The 21,092-nt window shown below is 54.8% G+C and overlaps 2 protein-coding genes across 2 annotated transcripts in view; one reads left to right on the top strand and one right to left on the bottom strand.

The window, feature by feature from the left end:
- Positions 1 to 1,760: 1,760 nt before the first annotated feature.
- LOC112861733 (chymotrypsin-C) lies at positions 1,761 to 7,861 on the top strand. The gene is made up of 8 exons (XM_086715755.1): positions 1,761 to 1,879; positions 3,036 to 3,127; positions 3,217 to 3,314; positions 4,147 to 4,272; positions 5,194 to 5,330; positions 6,128 to 6,273; positions 7,042 to 7,194; positions 7,801 to 7,861. Exons 1-8 carry the CDS (start codon positions 1,840 to 1,842, stop codon positions 7,813 to 7,815), a joined length of 807 nt encoding a protein of 268 aa, XP_086571881.1. The 5' UTR covers positions 1,761 to 1,839; the 3' UTR covers positions 7,816 to 7,861.
- Positions 7,862 to 13,063: 5,202 nt separating this feature from the next.
- Positions 13,064 to 21,092, bottom strand: part of CASP9 (caspase 9) — a 39,454-nt gene continuing 31,425 nt past the window's right edge. Inside the window, exon 9 of the mRNA XM_086715760.1 lies at positions 13,064 to 13,396. Within this exon, the coding sequence (XP_086571886.1) occupies positions 13,361 to 13,396 (36 nt within the window). The 3' untranslated portion in view covers positions 13,064 to 13,360. The remainder of the gene's footprint in view (positions 13,397 to 21,092) is intronic.

Consider the following 21,092-nt stretch of genomic DNA (forward strand, 5'->3'; position numbering starts at 1 on the left):
CTTCTCCTGCTCGCGGTGTCTCTATCTCTCAAGAATAAATACACATTAAAACAAATTAAAAAAAAAAAAAGAAAGGTCAGTGTCTCTGCAAACATCCCAAAAAAGAAGAAAATTCTTGACTCTTCATCTGGTACCTCAGGACTTGTCGTGTGTGTGTGTTCGGGGTCATTTCTAGGTTTGTGTACATGTTTGAAGGTGAGGCACGTAGCCCTGCGTGTATCTGTGTATAAGTGAACGGGCTACACTTGTGACACGTGCACACATATGGAGGCGCATGTATGCGCGTGTGTCTGCCTGTCCCCGCGAGCTCGGGTAGCTGTGGGTGTGTGCACGTGACTGAGGTCGTTGCGTCCCCCAGTGTCCACCAGCAAAGTCCCAGTTCATCATTTCCCCACGTTGCTCAAGAGAAACTGAGGCCCAAAGAGCTTCCCCAAGACCCAGGGCCATCCGGAAAGTCACTAACGGAGCCAGAAACCAGAAGTCTGATCTCCTGCCGCCCCCAAGATCCGCCACGAAGCTCAGGCCACCTCTCCGCGTACAAGGTCTGTCTGCAGGCCAGGCTGACCCTTTGCAGCGCTCGGGTCTGCTCCGGGTCCGAGGTGTAGCAGCCACCGACCCCGCTGTCAGGACCGGCCTCGAGAACGCAACAGAAAGTTCCCCGCAGCCTGAGATCCCCAACGCAGCAGGAAAGACCCCTACACATACCTTTCCGCTCCCTATCTTTCGGTCTCTTTTTACCAAACGTTTCTTGATCTTTCTATTACCAAAGTCATGGATGCTCGCTTTTAAGAAAGAACTTAAGCTGAATAAAATAGCACCCTCAGATAAGCACTGTGACAACATCCAAAGGGCAGAAAGGGGAGGGAGAGGAGAATCGAACTGGCCAGGCCCAAGTCAGGCCTCGGCGCAAATGGGTGAAACCGAACACTAAGCCCAGACTGCCGGGGCTCTGGATGGAAACTCTGGACACGCAGTGCTCTGGACCCACACCAAGTGCCACCAGCCCACATCTGCCACTCGACCTTGACGCTCAAGTTAGGGCGCCTTGGGACCAACAGTCAGTCGCCTGGGATGCATTTAGTCCTCTCCGCCCCTTTTAGAGACGGGGAGACCGGGACTTTGCAGGGAGATAACTGTGGCTCTGGGGAGGAATTCGGCCAACCGGGCACCTCCCAGGGGCTGCCGGACCTCCGCCTCCATCCACAGCAGGAAGGCAGGGAGTACCCCAAGACCAGACAATATGAGTTGAATGAAGGAGAAAGAAGAGAGGAGGGGAAGAGAGAGAAGGAAACGGCGGACCGCGGCAGGATGAACCCCGGGCTGGCGTTAGAAGTCCCGGCTTCAAATCTGGGTTCTGTTGTCACCCAGCTGTGTGACCCTGGGCAGTCGCTGACCCCCTGAGTCTCAGCTTGCTCCTCCTCGCTGCGGGGATAAAAGCGCCTACTTCACGTCGGAACAATTGAGTGAATGCGGGAAGCACCGGGCACGAGGCCCAATAAATGATAGGTGCCCGATCAATGCTAATTAAACAGTGTGAGTTAGGGACAGAGGAGGAGAGCACGCTCCAGGCAGAGTGGCGGGGGGTCCCCCCAAACCTGCGGGCCTCAGAATTTGCTCTGTCTCGGGAGATTTGGGAAACCCATGCCTCTGAGCCAGCCCCATTTCCTGCCCAAATTAAACAGTAACCGCCCAAGGTCAGGGAAAGGGCCTTGTCGGAACAGGTTTCTCTCCGAGGGGCGGCTCGGCCTTGAGCAGATGGTCCCACCCCCACACCTGCCTATAAGTGTGTCCCTGCCCACCTCGACGGCCACTCGGTCCTGAGCCAGTCCCACTCGCAACATGTTGGGCTTCACCATCCTTGCCGCGCTCCTGGCCTGTGGTAAGCCGTGGGGCGGGGACTCGCTGTGGCCGGCAGGCTCTGTGCTCAGGCTGGCCTCCCCGGGGACAAGGAGAGCGGCGGGGGGCTCTCCCCAGTCCCAGGAAAGGGGATTTGGGGCGACCAGCTGTGTGTCAAACAAGCCACTCGCCTGCTGGGCAGCTCTTGTTTCCATATCTGCAAATTGGCTGATGATGTGGCCGGGGGACAGTCACCGCCTCATCCTGGGCTCTCTCCAGGGACCCTAAGGGCCTGGCTTTCTCAGCGTTGGCATCTCTTCCTTGGGGACCGATGCTTCGTTCACCCATTTTGGTGACCTTCTCCCAGACAGGAATCAAGGGACTTGGTTTGAATGTCACTTACTCTGGGCGGGACAACAACAAGCCACTTCACCTCTCTAGATCTCACTGGCTCCTTTGACAGATGAGAGCACTTGATTGAGAGTCCTTCCGGCTAACGACAACGACAGTCCTAAGTAACAATAGCAGCTTCCTGTTTGTTACATGTTTACCATATGCCAGGCACCGTGCTAAGCCCTTGACAGGCAGGAGCTGATTTGATTGGCGCAGCAACCTTGAACGGCAGGGTCTATCAACACCTCCATTTTACAGACGAGGAACTGAGGCTCAGCGAGGCTCAGGATCTTGCCTGAGATCACATGACTGGTTAACGGTAGAGCCGGAATTTGAGTCCCGGTTCTTCTCGCTGCAGAGCACAGGCTCCTGACCGCTCCACACAGCTCCCCAGCTCTGACGGTCTGGAACCCTGGATTCGGTGCTCACACACCCCCATTTTGCCGCGGTCTAAAAAGGGACAGCAGGGAGAGAATGAGAGACGCAGCTTTATCTGGGGACACACACGCAGCTGCCTTTTTAGTTCCTTCAACGCCTCAAACATTCACTCCGCGCCAGGCCTTTTGCTAAACTCTTCCTACGCGTTGTCTGATTTCATCCTCAGTTCAACCTCACCAAGCTGGCACCACTCTTCCCATTTCACAGACAGGGAAGCTGAGGCCCAGAGAACTAGACGGCTTCCCCAGGCAGTAAAACCTGAGCCCGCGTCTGCCCAGCCCCAAAGCCTGTGCCCTTGCCACCTGCCCCTTCCCTGCTGGGGATGCCGGCCCCTCTCACCCGTGCGCTTCCCCTCCCGAATCCCCCAGCCTCCAGCTGCGGGGTCCCCAGCTTCCTGCCCAACCTATCGGCCCGAGTGGTAGGAGGAGACAATGCCAGGCCCCACAGCTGGCCCTGGCAGGTAAGCATGCCGCTGCAGGGGTGGGAGGTGGGCTGCAGAGGGTGGCGGGGTGAGGGTCCCGGGGCTGACATGTGGCCCCCCCGCTCCAGATCTCTCTCCAGTACCTCAAGAATGACACGTGGAGACACACGTGTGGCGGCACCTTGATTGCCAACAGCTTCGTCCTCACAGCCGCCCACTGCATCAGGTGAGCGGGGTGACGCCCAGGGACCCCGCCCCCGCCCCGCGGTGCCAGCCTGATGGCTGCTTTTATTGAGCACCTACTACACACCCCAGGCACTGGGCTCCCGAAGCCGCTTCTACCCAGTAACTTCGCCGTTCACCTCTTCATGCAACAAGCATTTATTGTGCGCCCACAGCGTGCCAGGGCACGCGGCGGTGAGGACCCTCCATGCTCGCAGGGAGCTTACATTCTAGCATAAGAGCAACAGGCCATTCAACAAGTGGCCATCTGACATGACATATCGAGTGGCAACGAGGAAAAATAAGGCAGGCTGGAAAGCGGAAGGGGTCCCATTTTAAACGGGGTGGCCAGGGGAGGACCCGAGGGAAGTAAGGGAAGGGTGTTCCGGGCAGAGGGAACAGCCAGTGCAAAGACCAGGAGGAGGGAGCCTACTTGGTAGGAGTGAGAAATAGCGTGCGAGCAGGGGTGTGCGAGGAGAGCAGGAGACGGGGGAGGCAGGAACAAACGCAAGATCATCCGGGCGAGAGGCGGTGGCGGCTTGGACCGGCTCGCGTCACAGCCACCTGGGCAGGCGATGCTGACGCTGTCTCCGCCGTACAGATGAGGGAACCGAGGCCCAGGGCCGCCCCCCTGGGAATCAGGGTAGACTCGACTCCGAGAGCAGGGTCCCTACCCTGCGCCCCGGGGAGGGTCCGTGCCGGTGGAGACTCGCTTCCCCAAAACGATGCCCACGGTGGCCACAGGCCTGGGCCGCCAGAGCTCCGAGTTCCCTCCCTACCCCTCTGGCCAGCAAGGGCAGGAAGCCACCCTGACCCAGCCCCCTTCCTCTGCTCAGCAACACCAAGACCTACCGCGTGGCCCTGGGCAAGAACAACCTGGTGGTGGACAAGGAGGAAGGCTCCCTGTTCGCAAATGTGGACACCATCTTTGTCCACGAAAAGTGGAACTCCTTCCTGGTGCGGTGAGTGCCGCCGCTTCACGGCCCCTGGGGGAAGCACCAATATGGGGGCGGTGGGGGCCCCCGATATGACAGAACCTGCCCCCGCCCTGTCCCTGGACCCCGTCCTCACCCTGAACAGCCAGCGGATGACCCCTTTATGCAAAGCGGAGAAATGCTAAATGGAGACGGACGCCTCTTCCGTCTCCATCATCGGCCAAGGGTTCCCAGAAGCTCCACGTGGAATAAAGACCCCCGAGGCCCCCACGGCGTCTTGCCTGAAGTCTCTCAGCCAGAGGCCAAGCCAGGACTCGCCGTTACTGAGCGCCTCCTGCATGCCCATCTTGCAATAATCTTATTTAATTGCCACAACAGCCCTAGACAAGAAACCGAGACTCAGAGAGGTTAAGGAGCACGTCCCAGGTCACACAGCCCAGACTCACAGAGGTGAGGGAACATGTCCCAGGTCACACAGCCCAGACTCAGAGAGGTGAGGGAGCACGTCCCAGGTCACACAGCCCAGTATGTGGCAGAACAGGGAATCAAACCAGCTCTGCCTAGGCTCACCAGCTTCCATTCTGTTCACATGAAAATATTAAAAGTTGCATCTGCAGGGGCCCCTCTTCGATCATTTCCAATTGGCTTTAAGGTCATGTCTCGTTGGTACGTAGCCTGCAGCGGCTCGGAAAGTTCCTGCTCTAGTCTCCCCTCCATAGAGCCTCACATGACGGGAAGGCACATGAGACGGAAGTTTCCTCTCAAGGGGCGCGCCGCGGTGTTGGAAGGCGGGTGTCGTCTCTGTCTGCCACTAGGAAACTCGCTGTCCTCAAGGAGGACTCCTGGTCACCCTAGGCGTGGCTCCCGGCTGACAGCCTGGGCTGCTTAGCCTTAGCTCGCGGAGCCAGCGTCCTCCTACACACTCACCGCCTCCTCTTTGGATTCCAGCAACGACATTGCCCTCATCAAGCTGGCGGAGCCCGTGCAGCTGAGCGACACCATCCAGTTGGCATGCCTGCCGGAGGAGGGCTCTTTGCTACCTCAAGACTACCCCTGCTACGTCACAGGCTGGGGCCGCCTCTGGAGTGAGTACAGCCCCCAGCAAATCATGAGAGCCTTCCTGGAGGAAGCGGCTCCCACGATAAGCGCACCGCCCGCCTTGGCCCGACCCTTTTCCTTTCTGTCTCCACATCTTCACACCTGTTTTACCTTCGTGATAGTAACAGCTCGTATTTGTTAAGCACCTACCACGTGTCAGACCCTCTCGCAAGGGCACCTAAGGGGTGTTGTAAGAGTGGAACTTGTCAAGTACTCAGAGCCGCGCCTGGTCTAATTGACTACGAAATAAACCAGGCAAGCCGCTGGGGGCAGGGGATTGGAGCTTCTGGAAAACGATATGCCTAAGTTAGAAGGCTGCATGCAAATAAGTGAATGCACGGAAGACTGACAGAAACACGCAGGTCTGTCCTGGGAAAATCCGGGGGGAAGAAAGACCTCGGATGGTAGGACACCAAAGGCGGACGCGACAAGGGAATGATGGACCCTGGGGAAACCCCAGAATCCAAGTTAAAGATAAGTCAACTCAGTGGTTATCTCTGGAGGGCTTCCTACAGATGAGCTCGGCCTCCCGCGGGCTCCCTTCCCCACCCTCAGAAGGGTCTCTGACTCAGACTTTGGGACCGCAGGCTCGGAGTCATTTCTCTCGGTTAAGGGCCCGTGTGTGTGTGTGTGTGTGTGTGTGTGTGTGTGTGTGTGGCTGCCCCCGAGGGTAGCCAGAGCTCACCTGGGTCCCGCCCCGGCCCCGTCCAGCCCTCTGTTCCCCGAAGGCCTGGCGCCGTCCGGGCTGACGCGGGGCCAACATCTGTCCCCCCCTCCCCCGCAGCCAACGGCCCCATTGCCGACGAGCTCCAGCAGGGCCTTCAGCCCGTGGTGGACCACACCACGTGCACCCAGAAGGACTGGTGGGGAAGCATGGTGAAGGACACCATGGTGTGTGCAGGCGGGGACGGCGTCATCTCGGCCTGCAACGTGAGTGTCCGCACCCCGCACCGTGTCCCTGCCCCACGTGGCCAAGTGGAAGGGGGCAGTGAGGAGGGCAAAGGAGGTGCGGGGGGGGGGGACCCGCATGAGCAAACCCCCTCCCTGGTTGGACCCGGGAGGCTCAGGGGAAACCTGTCAGCCCCACCCCTCTGCGCTATCGTGCGGGCAGGGGTGTGGAGCGAATTCGAGTCCTAATCCCGCCACTTGGTAGCTGTGCAGCCTTGGGCAGGCTGCTTCCCCTCTCTGAGCCCCAGTTTTCCCAGCTATAAAATGGAGGCACCGTGAGCACAGGGTTGATGTGAGGACCAAGTCTAACAAGCGTAGAAGAGACCTCATCGAAGTCAGAGGCAGGGGGCTTAGGCAACCTGACCCAGAAACATCTAAAACCATCAGAAACGGTCCTGTTTTCAAACACACGACCCCTCCCCCCACTCCCACCCTTCCTCACTCCCCCGGGTCTCCAGTGTGGCTCTTGGCATCCTCACCTCTCTGTGCAGCTGGCAGAGCCTTAGGCACGGCCTGAACCGCTAGGGAAGCCAAGGCACAGAGAGGGTTATCCTTATCCCAAGTTCACACAGCAACCTAAGAGCTAGCCTGGGACTCCCAAACCGCATCCCCGCTGCCTCCCTCAACGTGGACAGGCCGAGGCCAAAACAGGGGGTCTCAGCCCCCTATCCCCCCACCCCCGTGACCTGCCCCTGCTTCCCAAGCCTCTGGGGGAGGCCCGGGGGCTGACCTCTGCCCCGTCGGCCACAGGGAGACTCGGGCGGCCCACTGAACTGCCAGGCTGAGAACGGTTCCTGGGAGGTGCGAGGCATCGTGAGCTTTGGCTCCGGGCTGGGCTGCAACACCCTTAAGAAGCCCACGGTCTTCACCCGCGTGTCTGCCTACATCGACTGGATCAATGAGGTGGGTGCCCGTCTCCGGGCCCTTCTTCCCGCCCCCACCAGCCCCTCACCCCCCCCCCCCCACCCATCCCTTCACTCGCTCCTTCGCGCCTTCACTCATTCACTCACTCGCCCACTCGGGAAGTGCCACGGGCTTCCTGTCTGCGGATGCTGAGTCAGGTGCAGGGAAGGAAACAGTCACTAACTTCATCCCTTTATCCACCCCAGGATCCACCTTGTGGATCGACCCCAGGCACCACACCAGTGCCCCCCAGCCCCGCCCCCGCCACCAAAGTGAAATGGGACCCCATGAGAGCAGGGCCCAGCAGGGGAGAGGGGTCAGCAGGGGTGGCCACATGTACCCGAGGATGGGGGAACAGAGGGTCACAATGGACTTCGGAGCCTCATGCCGAGGGACAGGATGTGTTCTGAGCCCCCATTTGCACAGTGGCCTAAAGTCCCGAGGGGGCTCAGACCCCTTGGGCAGAGGTGAGACGGGCTTGTCAAGGCCCTGGGGCTGCCTGCCACGCCCCCTTCCTCTGATCTGGCAGAGCCTCGTGCTGCCCCAGAAGGGGGCACACACAACCTCCACCCAAGTCCCATCCCCTGTTGTTCTCTCTTCTTCCAGAAAATGCAGCTGTGATTCATCCTTGGGAGCCTACAACCCCAATAAACGCCCTTCCCCCTCAGGCTGCCTGCATTTGTGATGTGTGCCTCCCCCGCGGGCCCCTGGGCTCTGTAGGGGCTGCCCCTTTCCACACCAGGGATGCAGGGAGAGACCCCCTCGGCCCACCTGGTTCGGCTGTGGAGGATGCTGCTGGGGTGCCGGTGGAGAGGGAACCCCAGAATGCCACATGGTAGCCTCAAAGGATGAGAGTTAAGGCCACACCAGACACTTACCCCCCCAACATCTCACAGGCTGTGGACCACAGTGGCCTGATCAAATCACCCCCTTCCTGATCCTGCCTCCACAGAGGAGCCTGGTGGGTCCTCAGACACCACCCCGGCCCGGAGAGGATGGGGTCTCCCCAAGAACAGCTCCCCGGCCCGGAGAGGAGGGGGTCTCCCCAAGAACAGCTCCCCGGCCCAGAGAGGATGGGGTCTCCCCAAGAACAGCTCCCCGGCCCGGAGAGGATGGGGTCTCCCCAAGAACAGCTCCCCGGCCCGGAGAGGATGGGGTCTCCCCAAGAACAGCTCCCCGGCCCGGAGAGGATGGGGTCTCCCCAAGAACAGCTCCCCGGTCCGGAGAGGATGGCCACAGGAGAATGCCCGTTGCTCAGGGACGACCACTGGCTCCCTGAGAAAGAGACTCCCCAGTATCGCCCACCCTGGATCAGACCCCAGGGCTGCTGTCAGCTCGGGCTTTCTTGGTCGAGAAATGTCCAATGAGCCCTTACCTACGCCAGCCCTGTGCTGGGCACCGTGAGAAGGAGGAGGGTCCCAGCGCCTCCTTCAGGGGGCGCAGGTTCGAGGGACACAGTGGCCTCCACACACAGTCACAGCAGGTCCTAGCTGGATAAGCTTTTGCTGTATCAGACTGGCAGGGAAACAGAGGTCCGGAGAGAAGAAAGAGCAGGGCGAGGTCACAGGCACGGAGGGCCAGTAATGCATGAGCCACAGAGGCTCGGGGAAGGGAGCCCCCCTGAGGCCAATTAGAGGGCAAGTGGGGCCAAAAAAGAGAGAGATCTAGTGTCCAAGTGGGAACCTGGGCCCCGGGCCCCTGACCACGCACTCGTGCTTGGAGGGAGCGCCCCCACCCCGGCCTCTGGACTCCTGCTGGGAGAGACCTCAGCCACAGCTGTCCCTGGCTGGCCCATGAGCTGTCAGGTTTCCCCATCAGAGTCTGGCTCCTGGACGTAGGGACCAGACAGAACCCCCCATACCTTACTAGACCAAGGCGATTCTCAGGAAAGACTTTACTCAACAAAGAGGCCCTCAAGCCGCCTGGCATCAGCTCAGTCCTGGGAATCCAGGGATGGTTCAGACAAGATCTCTGCTCTGCAGAAGACAGACCGAGAGACAGGCTTCTTGATCATACTTACTGGGTGCAAGTATGAAGGTTGGAATACAGACCAGGAGCATAGAAAGGGGACACTTAACCCAGTGTCAGTTGGCAGGAGGAGTCCAGGGTAGCTTCCTGGAGGTGGTGACGCCCAAGCTGAGTCTTTTTTTCTTTGTTAATGTTTATTTATTTTTTTGAGAGAGACAGAGTGTGAGAAGGGGAGGGGCAGAGAGAGAGAGAGACACAGAATCGAAAGCAGGCTCCAGGCTCCGAGCTGTCAGCACAGAGCCCAATGTGGGGCTTGAACCCATGAACTGCGAGATCATGACCTGAGCCGAAAACCAAGAGTCGGACACTTAACCCACTGAGCCACTCAGGTGCCCCTGAGTCTTAAAATCTGAATAGAAGGTACCCAAATACAGAAGATGCTGCTGGTGACTTGACCCAAACTTCATTCCCAGACAACTCCTTTTATGTCCATCGTTATGTATATTCGAGGTTATAAATGCTAAATGTCCTCAGGTCCCTTGCAGTTATAATAATAAAAGCTAACACATATTGAGCACTTCCTATGTGCCAGGCACTAGCTGTCCTACAGGTTTTACATGTATTACCTCACTTAATCTCCAAAACAACCCTATGGGGTATTTTAGAGACGAGAAAATTGAGGCTAGAGAGGGCTGGTGACTTCCCAAGGTGACTTAACCAGGAGGTGATGGGGCTAGGATCCAGATGTTGGCAATCGGGCTCCAGAACCCATGCTCTCGGCCACCACACTCTACTGCCCTGCCAGAATATGAATACGGATGTGATGCCTGGAGCTGAGGCAGCCATTTTGTGGCCAAGAGAATTGCGGCTATGAGCTCCAATATCATCAAGATCCAAAGCCAGCAACCATGCTCTGAATGTCTTTTTATGTGAAAAAAATAAACCTGCATGTGTTTTAACCACCGTAACCAGGTCATCAGTTACTTGAAGTTCAGCACACCCCTCACTGGTACCATTGGGGATAATATAAGGGGTTGCTTTCCTACTAAGAGAAGGGGATGAGCAGCGTCACGATAGCTGCTTGGAAGACGTTTCTCAGCAGCAGGTGTTGCTAAAGCCTAAGGTGAAGGGCAGGGATGGAGTGACGGAGCAGTTTTCCAGGATGTGGGACTTTCAGAGCTAAACATGGGGACAGTCCCAGGCAAATTGGGATGATTGGTCACCCAAGCAGGGAGTGGCAAGGGATGGGCTGGAAAGTGAGCAAAGGCCTTTCACAGACAGCCTTGTGGTTGTGGTGGAAGGTTGTTGGAACTTTATGCTGAGGGCAATGGAGAGCCACAGAAAGGTTATAGATAGAGAGGGGACCGCCGTGTTCAGATGCACAATCAAAGCGTTCATGTGACAGCAGCAGGCAAGAGGGGAGGCAAGGAGGCCAGCTGAGAGGCTACTGCAATGAACCAGTCCAAAATTAACACGTAGGCGGTGATGGAGAGAGGGGCTCGGTAATTCAGGAATAATTCGGTACTTACTTAAGAGGCATACGTGTCGTGTGGACTAGCCGCCCCCCACCCCCAGTCTCAAATCTTTATAAACTTCTGGGGATGTGATTGAATTATCAAAATTACCTGTTATTAGCTAATAAATGATAAAAATATAATCCACGGTTCTGTTGGTTCAGTAAGAGAGTAAAATTCTCAGATTCGGGGCCCAGAGTCACTGTCCCCCCGAGGCCAGTCTGTGGTAGAATAATGGCCCTCCAAAGACGTCCGGCCTGATCCCCAGAACCTGCGGACGTGCTGCTTTGTGTCGCAAAAGAGATTTTGCAGGTGCGATTAATTTGAGGATCTTAGGAATGGGAGCGCGTCCTGCGTCACCCAGGTGAGCCCAATGTCATCCTAAGGGCTCTAGCGGGAGTCAGGAGGGTCGGGGCAGAGGAGACATAAGGGCGGGGGGAAGGGGGTCAGGGTCCGATGGCGAGTTGAAGATGCTACGCTGCCGACTTTGCAGGTGGAGGAAGGGGTCACAAGCCGAGGAAGGCAGGCGGCCCGGAGAAGTTGGAAAAGGCTAGGGAAGGGGTTCTCCTCTGGAGCCTCCAGACGGACCCGGTGCTGCTGCAGCCCCACCTGAGGCTGACTGTGGACCTCTGACCTCGGTGCTGCTGCAGCCCCACCTGAGGCTGACTGTGGACCTCTGACCTCCGAGCCGTAAGATAGTAACTCTATGTGTTTTTACGCCACTGCATTTGTGATAATTTGTTAAAGCAGCAGGAGGAAATCACCACGCCATCCCTCTTTCCTTCTGGCAAGATCTAGAGTATGCTGTGGGAGCACAGGAGAGAGGAAAGGGAGGGGGCACGAAGGACTCCCTTGGGTGACGCGAGGGTTTGTGTGCTTTGTCGAGGGGTCACAAACCTACGGTTGGAGGCGAGGGAAAGGGGGCAGCGAGGCCCTGACCCTCCCACCTCCACCTTCTTCCCCGGGCAGAGGAACCCCTGGCCTAGGGGCTGAGAGCCCCACATGCCAATGAGCCCTGAGTGCTGTTGTGAGTCTAATGCAGTCGCTGGGTACTGAGCGCTGGGTAGTCCGTGTGCCAGGCACCGACCCAACACAATCTCTTAATAATCGTGGCAACCCTGATTAGTATCCCCCCTTTACAGATGAGGACGCTAGGGCTCAGAGAGGTTTAAAAACTCCCCCAAGACCACACAGCTAGTAACGGGCGCCACGACTTAAACCCAGGCAGTGTGACCCCAGGGCCTGTGGGACTAACAACTATGTTATTCTGCCACTAAGCCCCAGATCTTCAGGATCCCACCTTGGGGTCCTCGTAGTGGCCCTGACAAGGACAGGTGAAGCATGGGTGTGCTGACCAGCCTCAAGGAAGCTGGCGGTGAGTCTGGATAGACCGAAAACTGAATGAATTATGGCTCACAGGTGTTCACAGGCGCCTTGCACGCACCGTATCAGTTAGCTGTAAGTAATGATGCCTTGTAACCACCAGCCACAAACCCTCCGAGGCATCCAATCACCAGCGTTTCTGGTTCACGTATCTGAGGTCAGTCGGGGGTCAGTTAGGTGGCCCTGATGACTTCGGCTGGAATCACTCCTCTCCAGGGGTCTGTGATGGGTAAGCTGGTCTAGTCTGGGTCTGGCGGGGGGAGCTGGGCTCCACCTGTCTCTCCCCCTCCTCCCGGAAGGACACTGCAAAGTGATATGGCAAAAGGTGTGAACACAGGGGAGGGGGAGGAATCAGCCCCATGTTGGCAATCCAGCCCATCCACAGGACCTCTGACACAAATGAACAGCATGAACTACGACAGGGCAGAAGGGAGGGCACTCATGGGCCCAGAGGTCTGAATTCCACCACTGACAAGCAGGGTCCCTTAATCGCTCAGAGTCTCAGTTTCTCCACCTGTAAAATGGGCCTCCGCCCCCCCTTCCCTGTTGGAAGCCAGTGAAATAACAGAAGCTTGTGATAGGTGTCATTAGTGCCACTGATCTCACATCTGGGCCCTATTAGCAAATCTTCCCTCTCTTTTGTACTTTAGGAGACCGGGCCTCATTCCCAGAAGGCCTTCGGGGCCAATTCCCCGAAGCTCATCCTTACCAGGCTGGGGCACGTGTCTGCAAGGGTTAACTTGGTGGCAGACCAGGGTGAAGGCATAAAGCAGAGAATAAACACAAAGCCTCTCCCCGAAGCATCAATTTTCTTTGAAGCCTGGGTGGGAAGAAAACAAATTAAATTAAAATAAACCCAGCTCTGGCTATGAAGTCAGCCGCAGAATTCAGATGAAGCTTTCCGGGTGAGAAATGAGACTTCTGAGACATTTTGCTTTGTGGTGACTGCTGAGTGCTAAACCCCAAATCATTGCTCTAGTACAAACGAGAGCCCACAAGCCAAATTCTGTTTTGTAAATAAAGTTTTATTGGAACACAGCTATGCCATATGGCTGCTTTTGTGCTGCAACAGAATGGCTGACTGTTGCAGCAGAGACCATATGGCCCGCAAGCCTCAAATATTTACTATCTGGTCCTTTACAGAGAAGTCTTCCAACCTCAATCTACTAGGATCCTTTGACGGAAGCATTTGAAGAATTCTGTGCTATCCTAATGCCGGAGGCCCGCAGGTCTGAGGATTTAAGGGTGAACATTTTGGTGCACATTTACTATTTCCGGTGTTTTTTATTCTAACAACAACACTAAGAGACAGATGGAATTGTTCTCGTTTCTATTTGCTAGGCAAAGAAACGGAGAAGGAAGAGCCATGAAATTTACCCTAACCTGGTTCTTCCCAAATTTCAACATGCAGAAGAACCCCCTGGGCTTTCTTGTTAAATACACTGCAGATGAGGGGCACCTGGGTGGCTCAGTCGGTTAAGCGACTGACTTCGGCTCAGGTCATGATCTCATGGGTTTGTGGGTTCGAGCTCCGCGTCAGGCTCTGTGCTGACAGCTCTGAGCCTGGAGCCTGTTTCAGATTCTGTGTCTCCCTCTCTCTCTGCCCCTCCCCTGCTCTCGCTCTCACTCTCTCTCAAAAATAAATAATAAATAGGGATGCCTGGGTGGCTCAGTACGTTGAGCATCTGACTTCGGCTCACGTCACGATCTCCCGGCTGTGAGTTCGAGCCCGCATCCGGCTCTGCACTGACTTGCTCCGAACCTGGACCCTGTTTGGAATTCTGGGTCTCCCCCTCTCTCTCTGCTCTGCTCACGTTGTCTCTCTCTCAAAAATAAACATTAAAATAAATAAAAATGAAAAAAAAAAAAAAACCCACAGATGCTGAACAGGCAGGTCGGGGGTGGGGGAGGATCTGCATTTCTAACCAGTTCCTAAACTGTGTTGCTGCTGCTCATGGTCCAGACTGCTCTCTGAGCGGCAAGGATCCAAACCATGGAGTCACTACACGGAAGCACCAGGGTGTAAACCCCCAGCCCTAACCACTGAACTTGGCTTCTCAGAGGAATCCTTCTGCATGAGTCATAAAAGCCACGAGAAGTTCACAACCACATCTCCCTGCCCAGCGAAGTTTACCGACTGCCTTGCTGCCCAACAACATATAAATAAGGAACGAAGCCCCAGGGGGGACAGCAGGCTGTGGTGGCACGTCACCGCCACCTGCCCAGCCTCTCCATCCCCTCTCCCTGAAGCCTGCACATTGGTGTCCAGGCCGCCCCTCCCCTACTCTTCAGACCCACGGCCTGGTTGGAGCCTCTCACCCCAATGTCAGGGTCAGGACTTGAGCTCCAGGCCTGGCCGATCAACACACTGTATCCTCTTCCCCAGCACAGCAATTGGTTCAGGCATGGGCATGTGACCTGAAGCCGGTCCAATCAGAGAGTCCCAGGGCTTCTGGGGGAGCCCTGCCGGAAGACTCTCACCCACCTCTGTGTTGGGTTTGAGGTTGAGCGGGTAGGAGACTACTAGAGCAGATTGGGAAAGGGGAAGAAGGGGTCGATTTGCTCCCCAGGGTAGATTTGGCAATATGCGGAGACATTTCTGGTTGCCATGACTTGGGGGAAGGGGCTACTGGCCTCTAGGCGGCGGGGGCCAAGGATGCTGCCACATATCCTACCGTGCAAGGAACAGCCCTGATAACAAAGAATCCTTGCCCAAAATAGTGCTGCGGTTGAGAAACCCTGGGCCAGAGATTCTGTAACCATCTTGTGCTGTGGAAGGAAGAATCTGCAGCTGTTCCAGGCCACTCAATGGAGCCTGAGGATGGCCCCTCCCAGTGGAAGGCAGAGTCCTGGATCCAGCTTTGCCTGAAGCTAACACCGCTCCTGGACTTTTCCATTTGGTGGCCCAGTCAATGACCGGCTTAAGGCTGTTTGATGAAGTTTCTCTGCCACCTTTACCTCCTCACAGCAACGTGGTGAAATAGACTGGCCTTGTGTCCCTCTCCCTCTCTCTGCTTGATAGATGGGCAGTCCCAGGCCAGAGAGCCTGTGTGACTTACCCAAGGTCACACAGCAAGCCCACAACATGCATCACACTGGTGTTTGTTCAGTAACCTCGTACAGGACAAACCTTATTTTTATATTAAACACAGCTCTGGGGCGCCTGGGTGGCGCAGTCGGTTAAGCGTCCGACTTCAGCCAGGTCACGATCTCACAGTCTGTGAGTTCGAGCCCGCGTCGGGCTCTGGGCTGACGGCCCAGAGCCTGGAGCCTGTTTCCGATTCTGTGTCTCCCTCTCTCTCTCTGCCCCTCCCCCGTTCATGCTCTGTCTCTCTCTGTCCCAAAAATAAATAAACGTTGAAAAAAAATAAATAAATAAAAATAAATAAACACAGCTCCATGGAGCAGAATGCCAAATTCACACTGATTTTCAAGATAAAATAGAACACCTCAGAAGTAGGAGTTAGGGGTAGCGTTGGGACTAGAATCCCGGCGCTCTGATGTCCAGTTCAACAGGATTCTGCACCCCAACCTCCCTCACCTTCAAATGACCCATGGGTGATGACAAAATCTTGCACACCCGTTTTCTCAGCCTTACGGCGATCCTGCACTCAAGGCTGTTGCTGGACCAAAGGCGGCCTGCTTCTTGGTGAGCTAGAGACCGAGGCTACGCTGGGCGGAGGTCACTGTATTTGTACAAACAAGGAGATCACTGGGGAATGAATGGTTTCCAGAGCTGGGACGCCCCCGGCAGCAGTAAGGGCTTGAGATGAATATTCAGAGGGGGGTTTTAACATTCTAATGAAGCTGAGGTCACTGTCAGGGAATTTCGGATTCACCCGGCAGGCGTGGTCCTCGAACGTTTCTTCGTTTCTAAAAGATGATAAGCAGAAGCTTCTAGGGCTTTTCTGAGTTTAGGAGGTCAGTCAGGGCATCACTCCTGAGCTCAGGGGGTCAAGGGGTCACCGGTGACACGGCCTGGACGGGGAACTAAGAAACCCAGGCCCAGAAGGTAAGTGAATCGTCCAAGACATAATGTTTGAATCTGACTGAGGACTAGAGCCCAGGCCTTAACTGCTGATGCCCACTTTCATTTCTGCCTTTCTGGCTGTGGTCACAGAGCAAGGCCGTCTCACCAGAGCCCGGCCTGCCTGGGGCTGGGCTCTGACCACAAGGAGACCGAGGGTCGAAGAAAGCGTGAGGAAACTCTTCATTTGCTCCACCCTTCTCCCACCAAAAACAAGGGGCTTCCCGCGGTCCCAGGAGGAGAGTCAGAAGGCCGTCGCCAGGGACATCAAGTAAAGGGGCTTTGGAAACACATCAGCCTAGGTTGGAATTCACACTCTGCCTCAGAGGCTGTGCGAGCTTGGGCAAGTCACATGACCTCTCTGAACCTCAGCTTCCTCGCCTGATATATGGAACCCTCTTGCAGGGTTTTGTAAAGCTGAGATGAGACATGCGAATGCAGCTGACGTCTGTGTGGTGTTCGGTGGGTGTCAGCCCCCTTTCTGAGAAGGTCCTGCTTTGACCCTGTTTGGAAGATGAAGTTATTGGAAAAGGTGCAAACTGCTGTCGTCTTGGGAGCAGACAATAAAACACATCTTGATCCATCCCTCTGCCAGCTCTCTCTCTCTCTCTCTCTCTCTCTCTCTCCCCCTCCATGGCTAGAGCTCTGCCAAACCCCAATTGTGTGGACCTATCTTGTGCTTTTCTGGTGTAAGCATGTTCCTTGTGTTTTTCAAATCCCCACCACAAGACTGCCGTACAGACTGAGCACACATTTCTCTCCCTGTTTCACAGATGGGGGGGCCCTGGGCCTAGAGACTTCCATGACTAATGCAAGGTCACACAACGAGCCAGGGCCTAGCCTAGAGCGGGAATCCTCAACCTCGGTACCGTTGGCATTGGGGACAGGATAATTCCTTCTGAGGGGCGGCCCTGTGCATTGTGGGATGTTTAGTGGCACCTCTAGTCTACCTGCTAAATGCCAATAGTGCCCCGGGCCCCGCCATGACAACCAAGAATGCCTCCAGCCGTTGCCACACATCCCCTGACTGGGAACACCGGCCCCGCTGAGAACCACCGGCCTGGAGTGCTATTTGCCCAGCGTTTCCTTGAAAACACAACTCCAACGACCAACAGCCCGTACTTTTCTTCTTTCCTTAACACGTAGCATAATCTCTTGAAAGCAAATAGAACCCATGTTTCAATATCTACCTCTGGCATCTTTTTCTAAGTATTTCCAGGGTGACAGGTGGGGGAAAAAAGTACTGGGACACAGGCCCTTTTTTCCACTTGGCTTTGAGCAAATCCACATCTTCTGTGCTCCTGGTAGATCTCCGCCCTGTAAGCCCACTCATAAAACCAGGGCCTTAGGCAGAGCGACACTTACAGGACTCCTGCGGACTCACCACGATCAGGGGCCTACTGCTGTCTGCACTGGTGGTAGGGGGTAAGCCCTGTCACTCAGAGGAACTTTTCCAGTCCCCTCCCCCTGGTGGTTTGGGGACCTCCCTGCCCACACTGGACTCAATCCTATGGTTATAAGAAAGCTGGAGTGGAGTTCCAAAGAAGTAGGACTCCACGGCTTCTTGGGATCCTTCCAGAACAAGCATTTTCTCTTTAGGCTTTGGGAATGCAGCAAGTGTGGGTTCTATTGTTTGGGTCACTACTTCCTGGACCCAAAACCCTTTCTCTGTTTAGAATTTCAGCTGTGTGCCGCCCACTTACCTGCCCTGGCAAAGATGAGGAACAGTGGGGACTTGGAGGGCAAAATGGGAAAAGCCACTAATAGATTTCTACGGCCTTGGTCAACCTTGGAGGTGGAGGGAGAGGGGTCTTCTCCGGCTTCCGGGAAAGAACTGCTCCTCTCCGCTCTCCACGCACACAAATTCTCAAGTGCAGTCTTACTCTGGCGACCAACCACAAGCTTGCTTGCAAATGTACTGTTCCCCTACGAACCATTCACAGCACCTATGCAAATGTTCCTTGCTTTAAGGAGCCAATCGGTGCTGTTTATTCAAATTAAGCCTCAACTACAGGCAAACTGACATTACCAATGAAAGTAAATGTTTCCTTTACCTGGAAATAGAGTGATATAGAGATGAAAATGCTGCGTGCGGCACAGACACAAATTACTAAGACGTGTTAGCGGTAGGAATCCCAAAGGAAGTATGTGAGGCTGGCATTGACATAAATAAATGTAGTAAAATCTCTCTTCTCTGACATGATTGGGACTGAGTAAGTGAAAAACTGGCCAGAGGGAAATTATTAGAAACCACACATACTCTGTAAACATTTTATTTTAATTTAAAACTTGTAACTATAGGTGTGTTCATCAATCCTTTGAGTTCTTAACTGTCTTATATAAACCGCTGCCCTCGTAAAGCACCTATAATTCCCTTTCTTTAAAATGGCACAATGACTTTGAGACACGTATGAAGCAACCTGCACAAGCCCTTCCACGTTTTTATGGCCTTTCTTCTCCCATCTTTTAGCTTTTGCACAGACACCTAATGCCGTAGCAATTTTTTAAGGTCACGGTTATCCACTTTCTTCCAAGCGTTTAACTTAGTTTCCACATAAATCACAACTCACTTTCTGAACTCCTGTTCATGGGTTACACGCTTGATCAGTTTACAGACTGGCAGTTTACAGACTATGCAGCACAGCTGGCATAAGCCATTTGGGAACAAAGAAGCCGGAAGGGGGTGAGTGTCCAGACTCCATGGCGGCCTCTCCACTAAGAGAGCTTCCATCACAGGGGCGCCTGGGTGGCTCAGTGCGTTAAGCCTCCGACTTCGGCTCAGGTCGTGATCTCGCGGTTCGTGAGTTCGAGCCCCGCGTCGGGCTCTGTGCTGACCTCGGAGCCTGGAGCCCGCTTGGGATTCTGGGTCTCCCTCTCGCTCTGCCCCGCCCCCCACTTGCACTCTGTCTCTCAAAAATAAATAAATGTTAAAAGACAATTTTTTTAAAGAGAGATTCTCTCACAGAATGGTGATGGATATTTCAAATATTTCACAACGTAGAACTTGGGTTTGTGGCTTGTGCCAGCTCTGCTACTTTTCTCAGCCTCCCGCGATAATTTTTCTCCGGGAAGTTGGGAGAGGAGCCATCCGCCCTCCCCACAGAGGTCACCTTTGTGCACAGCCAACCAGTGCTGCCCAAGAAAATATTGCCCCACCCTCTGGGCCATTTGGTGCCGCTCTCTCGTGCAAACGTATCCTTGCCTTGGGAACCAGTTAGTCCTGGAAGAGTCTACATTCCCTGCTTCTGCTTCCCTGGGAGATTTTTTTCGTTTTTACTGGGGTGAGTGGGCAGGTCCAGCAGGGTGGGGACTGGGATGAGGCAAGCAAGACATTTACTTTGCGGCGAGATATTTTTTTATTAAAAATTTTTTTTATTTTTTTTAATTTATTTTTGAGAGAGAGAGACAGAGCGTGAGTGGGGAGGGGCAGAGAGAGAGGGAGACACAGAATCCGAAGCAGGCTCCAGGCTCTGAGCTGTCAGCACAGAGCCCGATGCGGGGCTCGAACTCACAAACCTTGAGATCATGACCTGAGCCGAAGTAGGACGCTCCACCAACTGAGCCACCCAGGCGCCCCCACTTTGGGACAAGATTTAAGGGGATGTCACATGACTCAGACACCAAATGAATAGTATCTTAATGCAATTTTTAAATCAAACTTGATGCAAAAATAACTCACATTGAACAAAATATCAAAATTTTAAACAAAGCCAGGATTAATATAACTTTGGCTCTGCAATTCCTGAGAGACCTCTCGAGTCTACACTCACCCAAGATTGTGGCCCTAGTTCACAATCCACCAGGCACTTGAAAATAAAGTGCTAGGTATCTAACGGCCTTTATGCCATGGACCATACTGCACAAATTTCTTTCGGCTGCCTTAGTTCACTCATCTGTGAAATGGGAATAATAACAGTGCCTCCTGGGATTGCTGTGATGGTGTTGTGAGCTGATGCACATTCTGAGCTCAGAACAGTGTCTGGTTCGTGGCAAGTGTTCAAACCATCAGACAAAGCATGAGCTTTGGTTACTAATCATCCCAAGAGCCCTGCACCGTAGGCGTGATGAGCTCCATTTTCCAGAGAAAACATTTTTTTAAATATTGCATTAGAATGCCATTTCCCCGATTACTGAGTTTCTTGGTGCTCCCTTAAATCTTGCACTTGAGACAGGTGCCTCGCTCACCTTACCCCAGCCCTGCTCTCGGGGATGAGACTCTGAAGAGCTGAGAGGCCCCCCCCACCGTGGCTGCCGGACCAGGTGTGCCCGCAGCACAGCTGCCATTGCACCTGCACAGGGTCTCCGGCGGCCAACAGCTGGGCCCTGACAGCTGCCGGCTGCATCAGGTGACCGTTGGTCCCCAGACCCCAGCCCGCTCGCCCCGCCAGCCAGCACACCAGTCTCCGCAAGTTGGAACCTGGGCAGGGCAGTGAGGGGGTGTGAGGAGGAGACCCATGTCCTGTCCTCGTAGGGGTGCTAGATGTGGCCTCCAGATCTAGAACTGGGTTCCCATGAGCGACTTGAATGACTTCTCCAAGCCTCAATGCCATCACTGGCAAAAACAAAAAACAAAAAAACAAACAAACAAAAACACACAGCAGACAATAGAATTTAGCGTGGATTAAATGAGATGATGAGTTAAAGGGCCAGCATTTAGTAAGTGCTCAGTGACAGTGAGCGGTTAACGTCATAAAGACCCACAAGGGAGGGGCGCCTGGGTGGCGCAGTCGGTTAAGCGTCCGACTTCAACCAGGTCACGATCTCGCGGTCCGTGAGTTCGAGCCCCGCGTCGGGCTCTGGGCTGATGGCTCAGAGCCTGGAGCCTGTTTCCGATTCTGTGTCTCCCTCTCTCTCTGCCCCTCCCCCGTTCATGCTCTGTCTCTCTCTGTCCCAAAAATAAATAAAACGTTAAAAAAAAAAAAAAGACCCACAAGGGAAAGCAAAGTCTCTGTGACATTCTTTGTTCACCTGTCCTCCTTCCTCCCTAATGACCTCTGCTTCTCTGG

The sequence above is a fragment of the Puma concolor genome, chromosome C1, assembly GCF_028749965.1.
Source record: "Puma concolor isolate L17-30 chromosome C1, mPumCon1.1.hap2, whole genome shotgun sequence".
NCBI lineage: Eukaryota > Metazoa > Chordata > Mammalia > Carnivora > Felidae > Puma > Puma concolor.

What these genes read in the sequence shown, in the direction of transcription:
- LOC112861733 (XM_086715755.1), top strand. Translation starts at nt 1,840, where the DNA reads ATGTTGGGCTTCACCATCCTTGCCGCGCTCCTGGCCTGTG. An exon ending in CCCACAGCTGGCCCTGGCAG is followed by an intron (nt 3,128 to 3,216) that starts GTAAGCATGCCG and finishes CCCCCGCTCCAG; the next exon opens with ATCTCTCTCCAGTACCTCAA. An exon ending in AGGCTGGGGCCGCCTCTGGA is followed by an intron (nt 5,331 to 6,127) that starts GTGAGTACAGCC and finishes CCTCCCCCGCAG; the next exon opens with CCAACGGCCCCATTGCCGAC.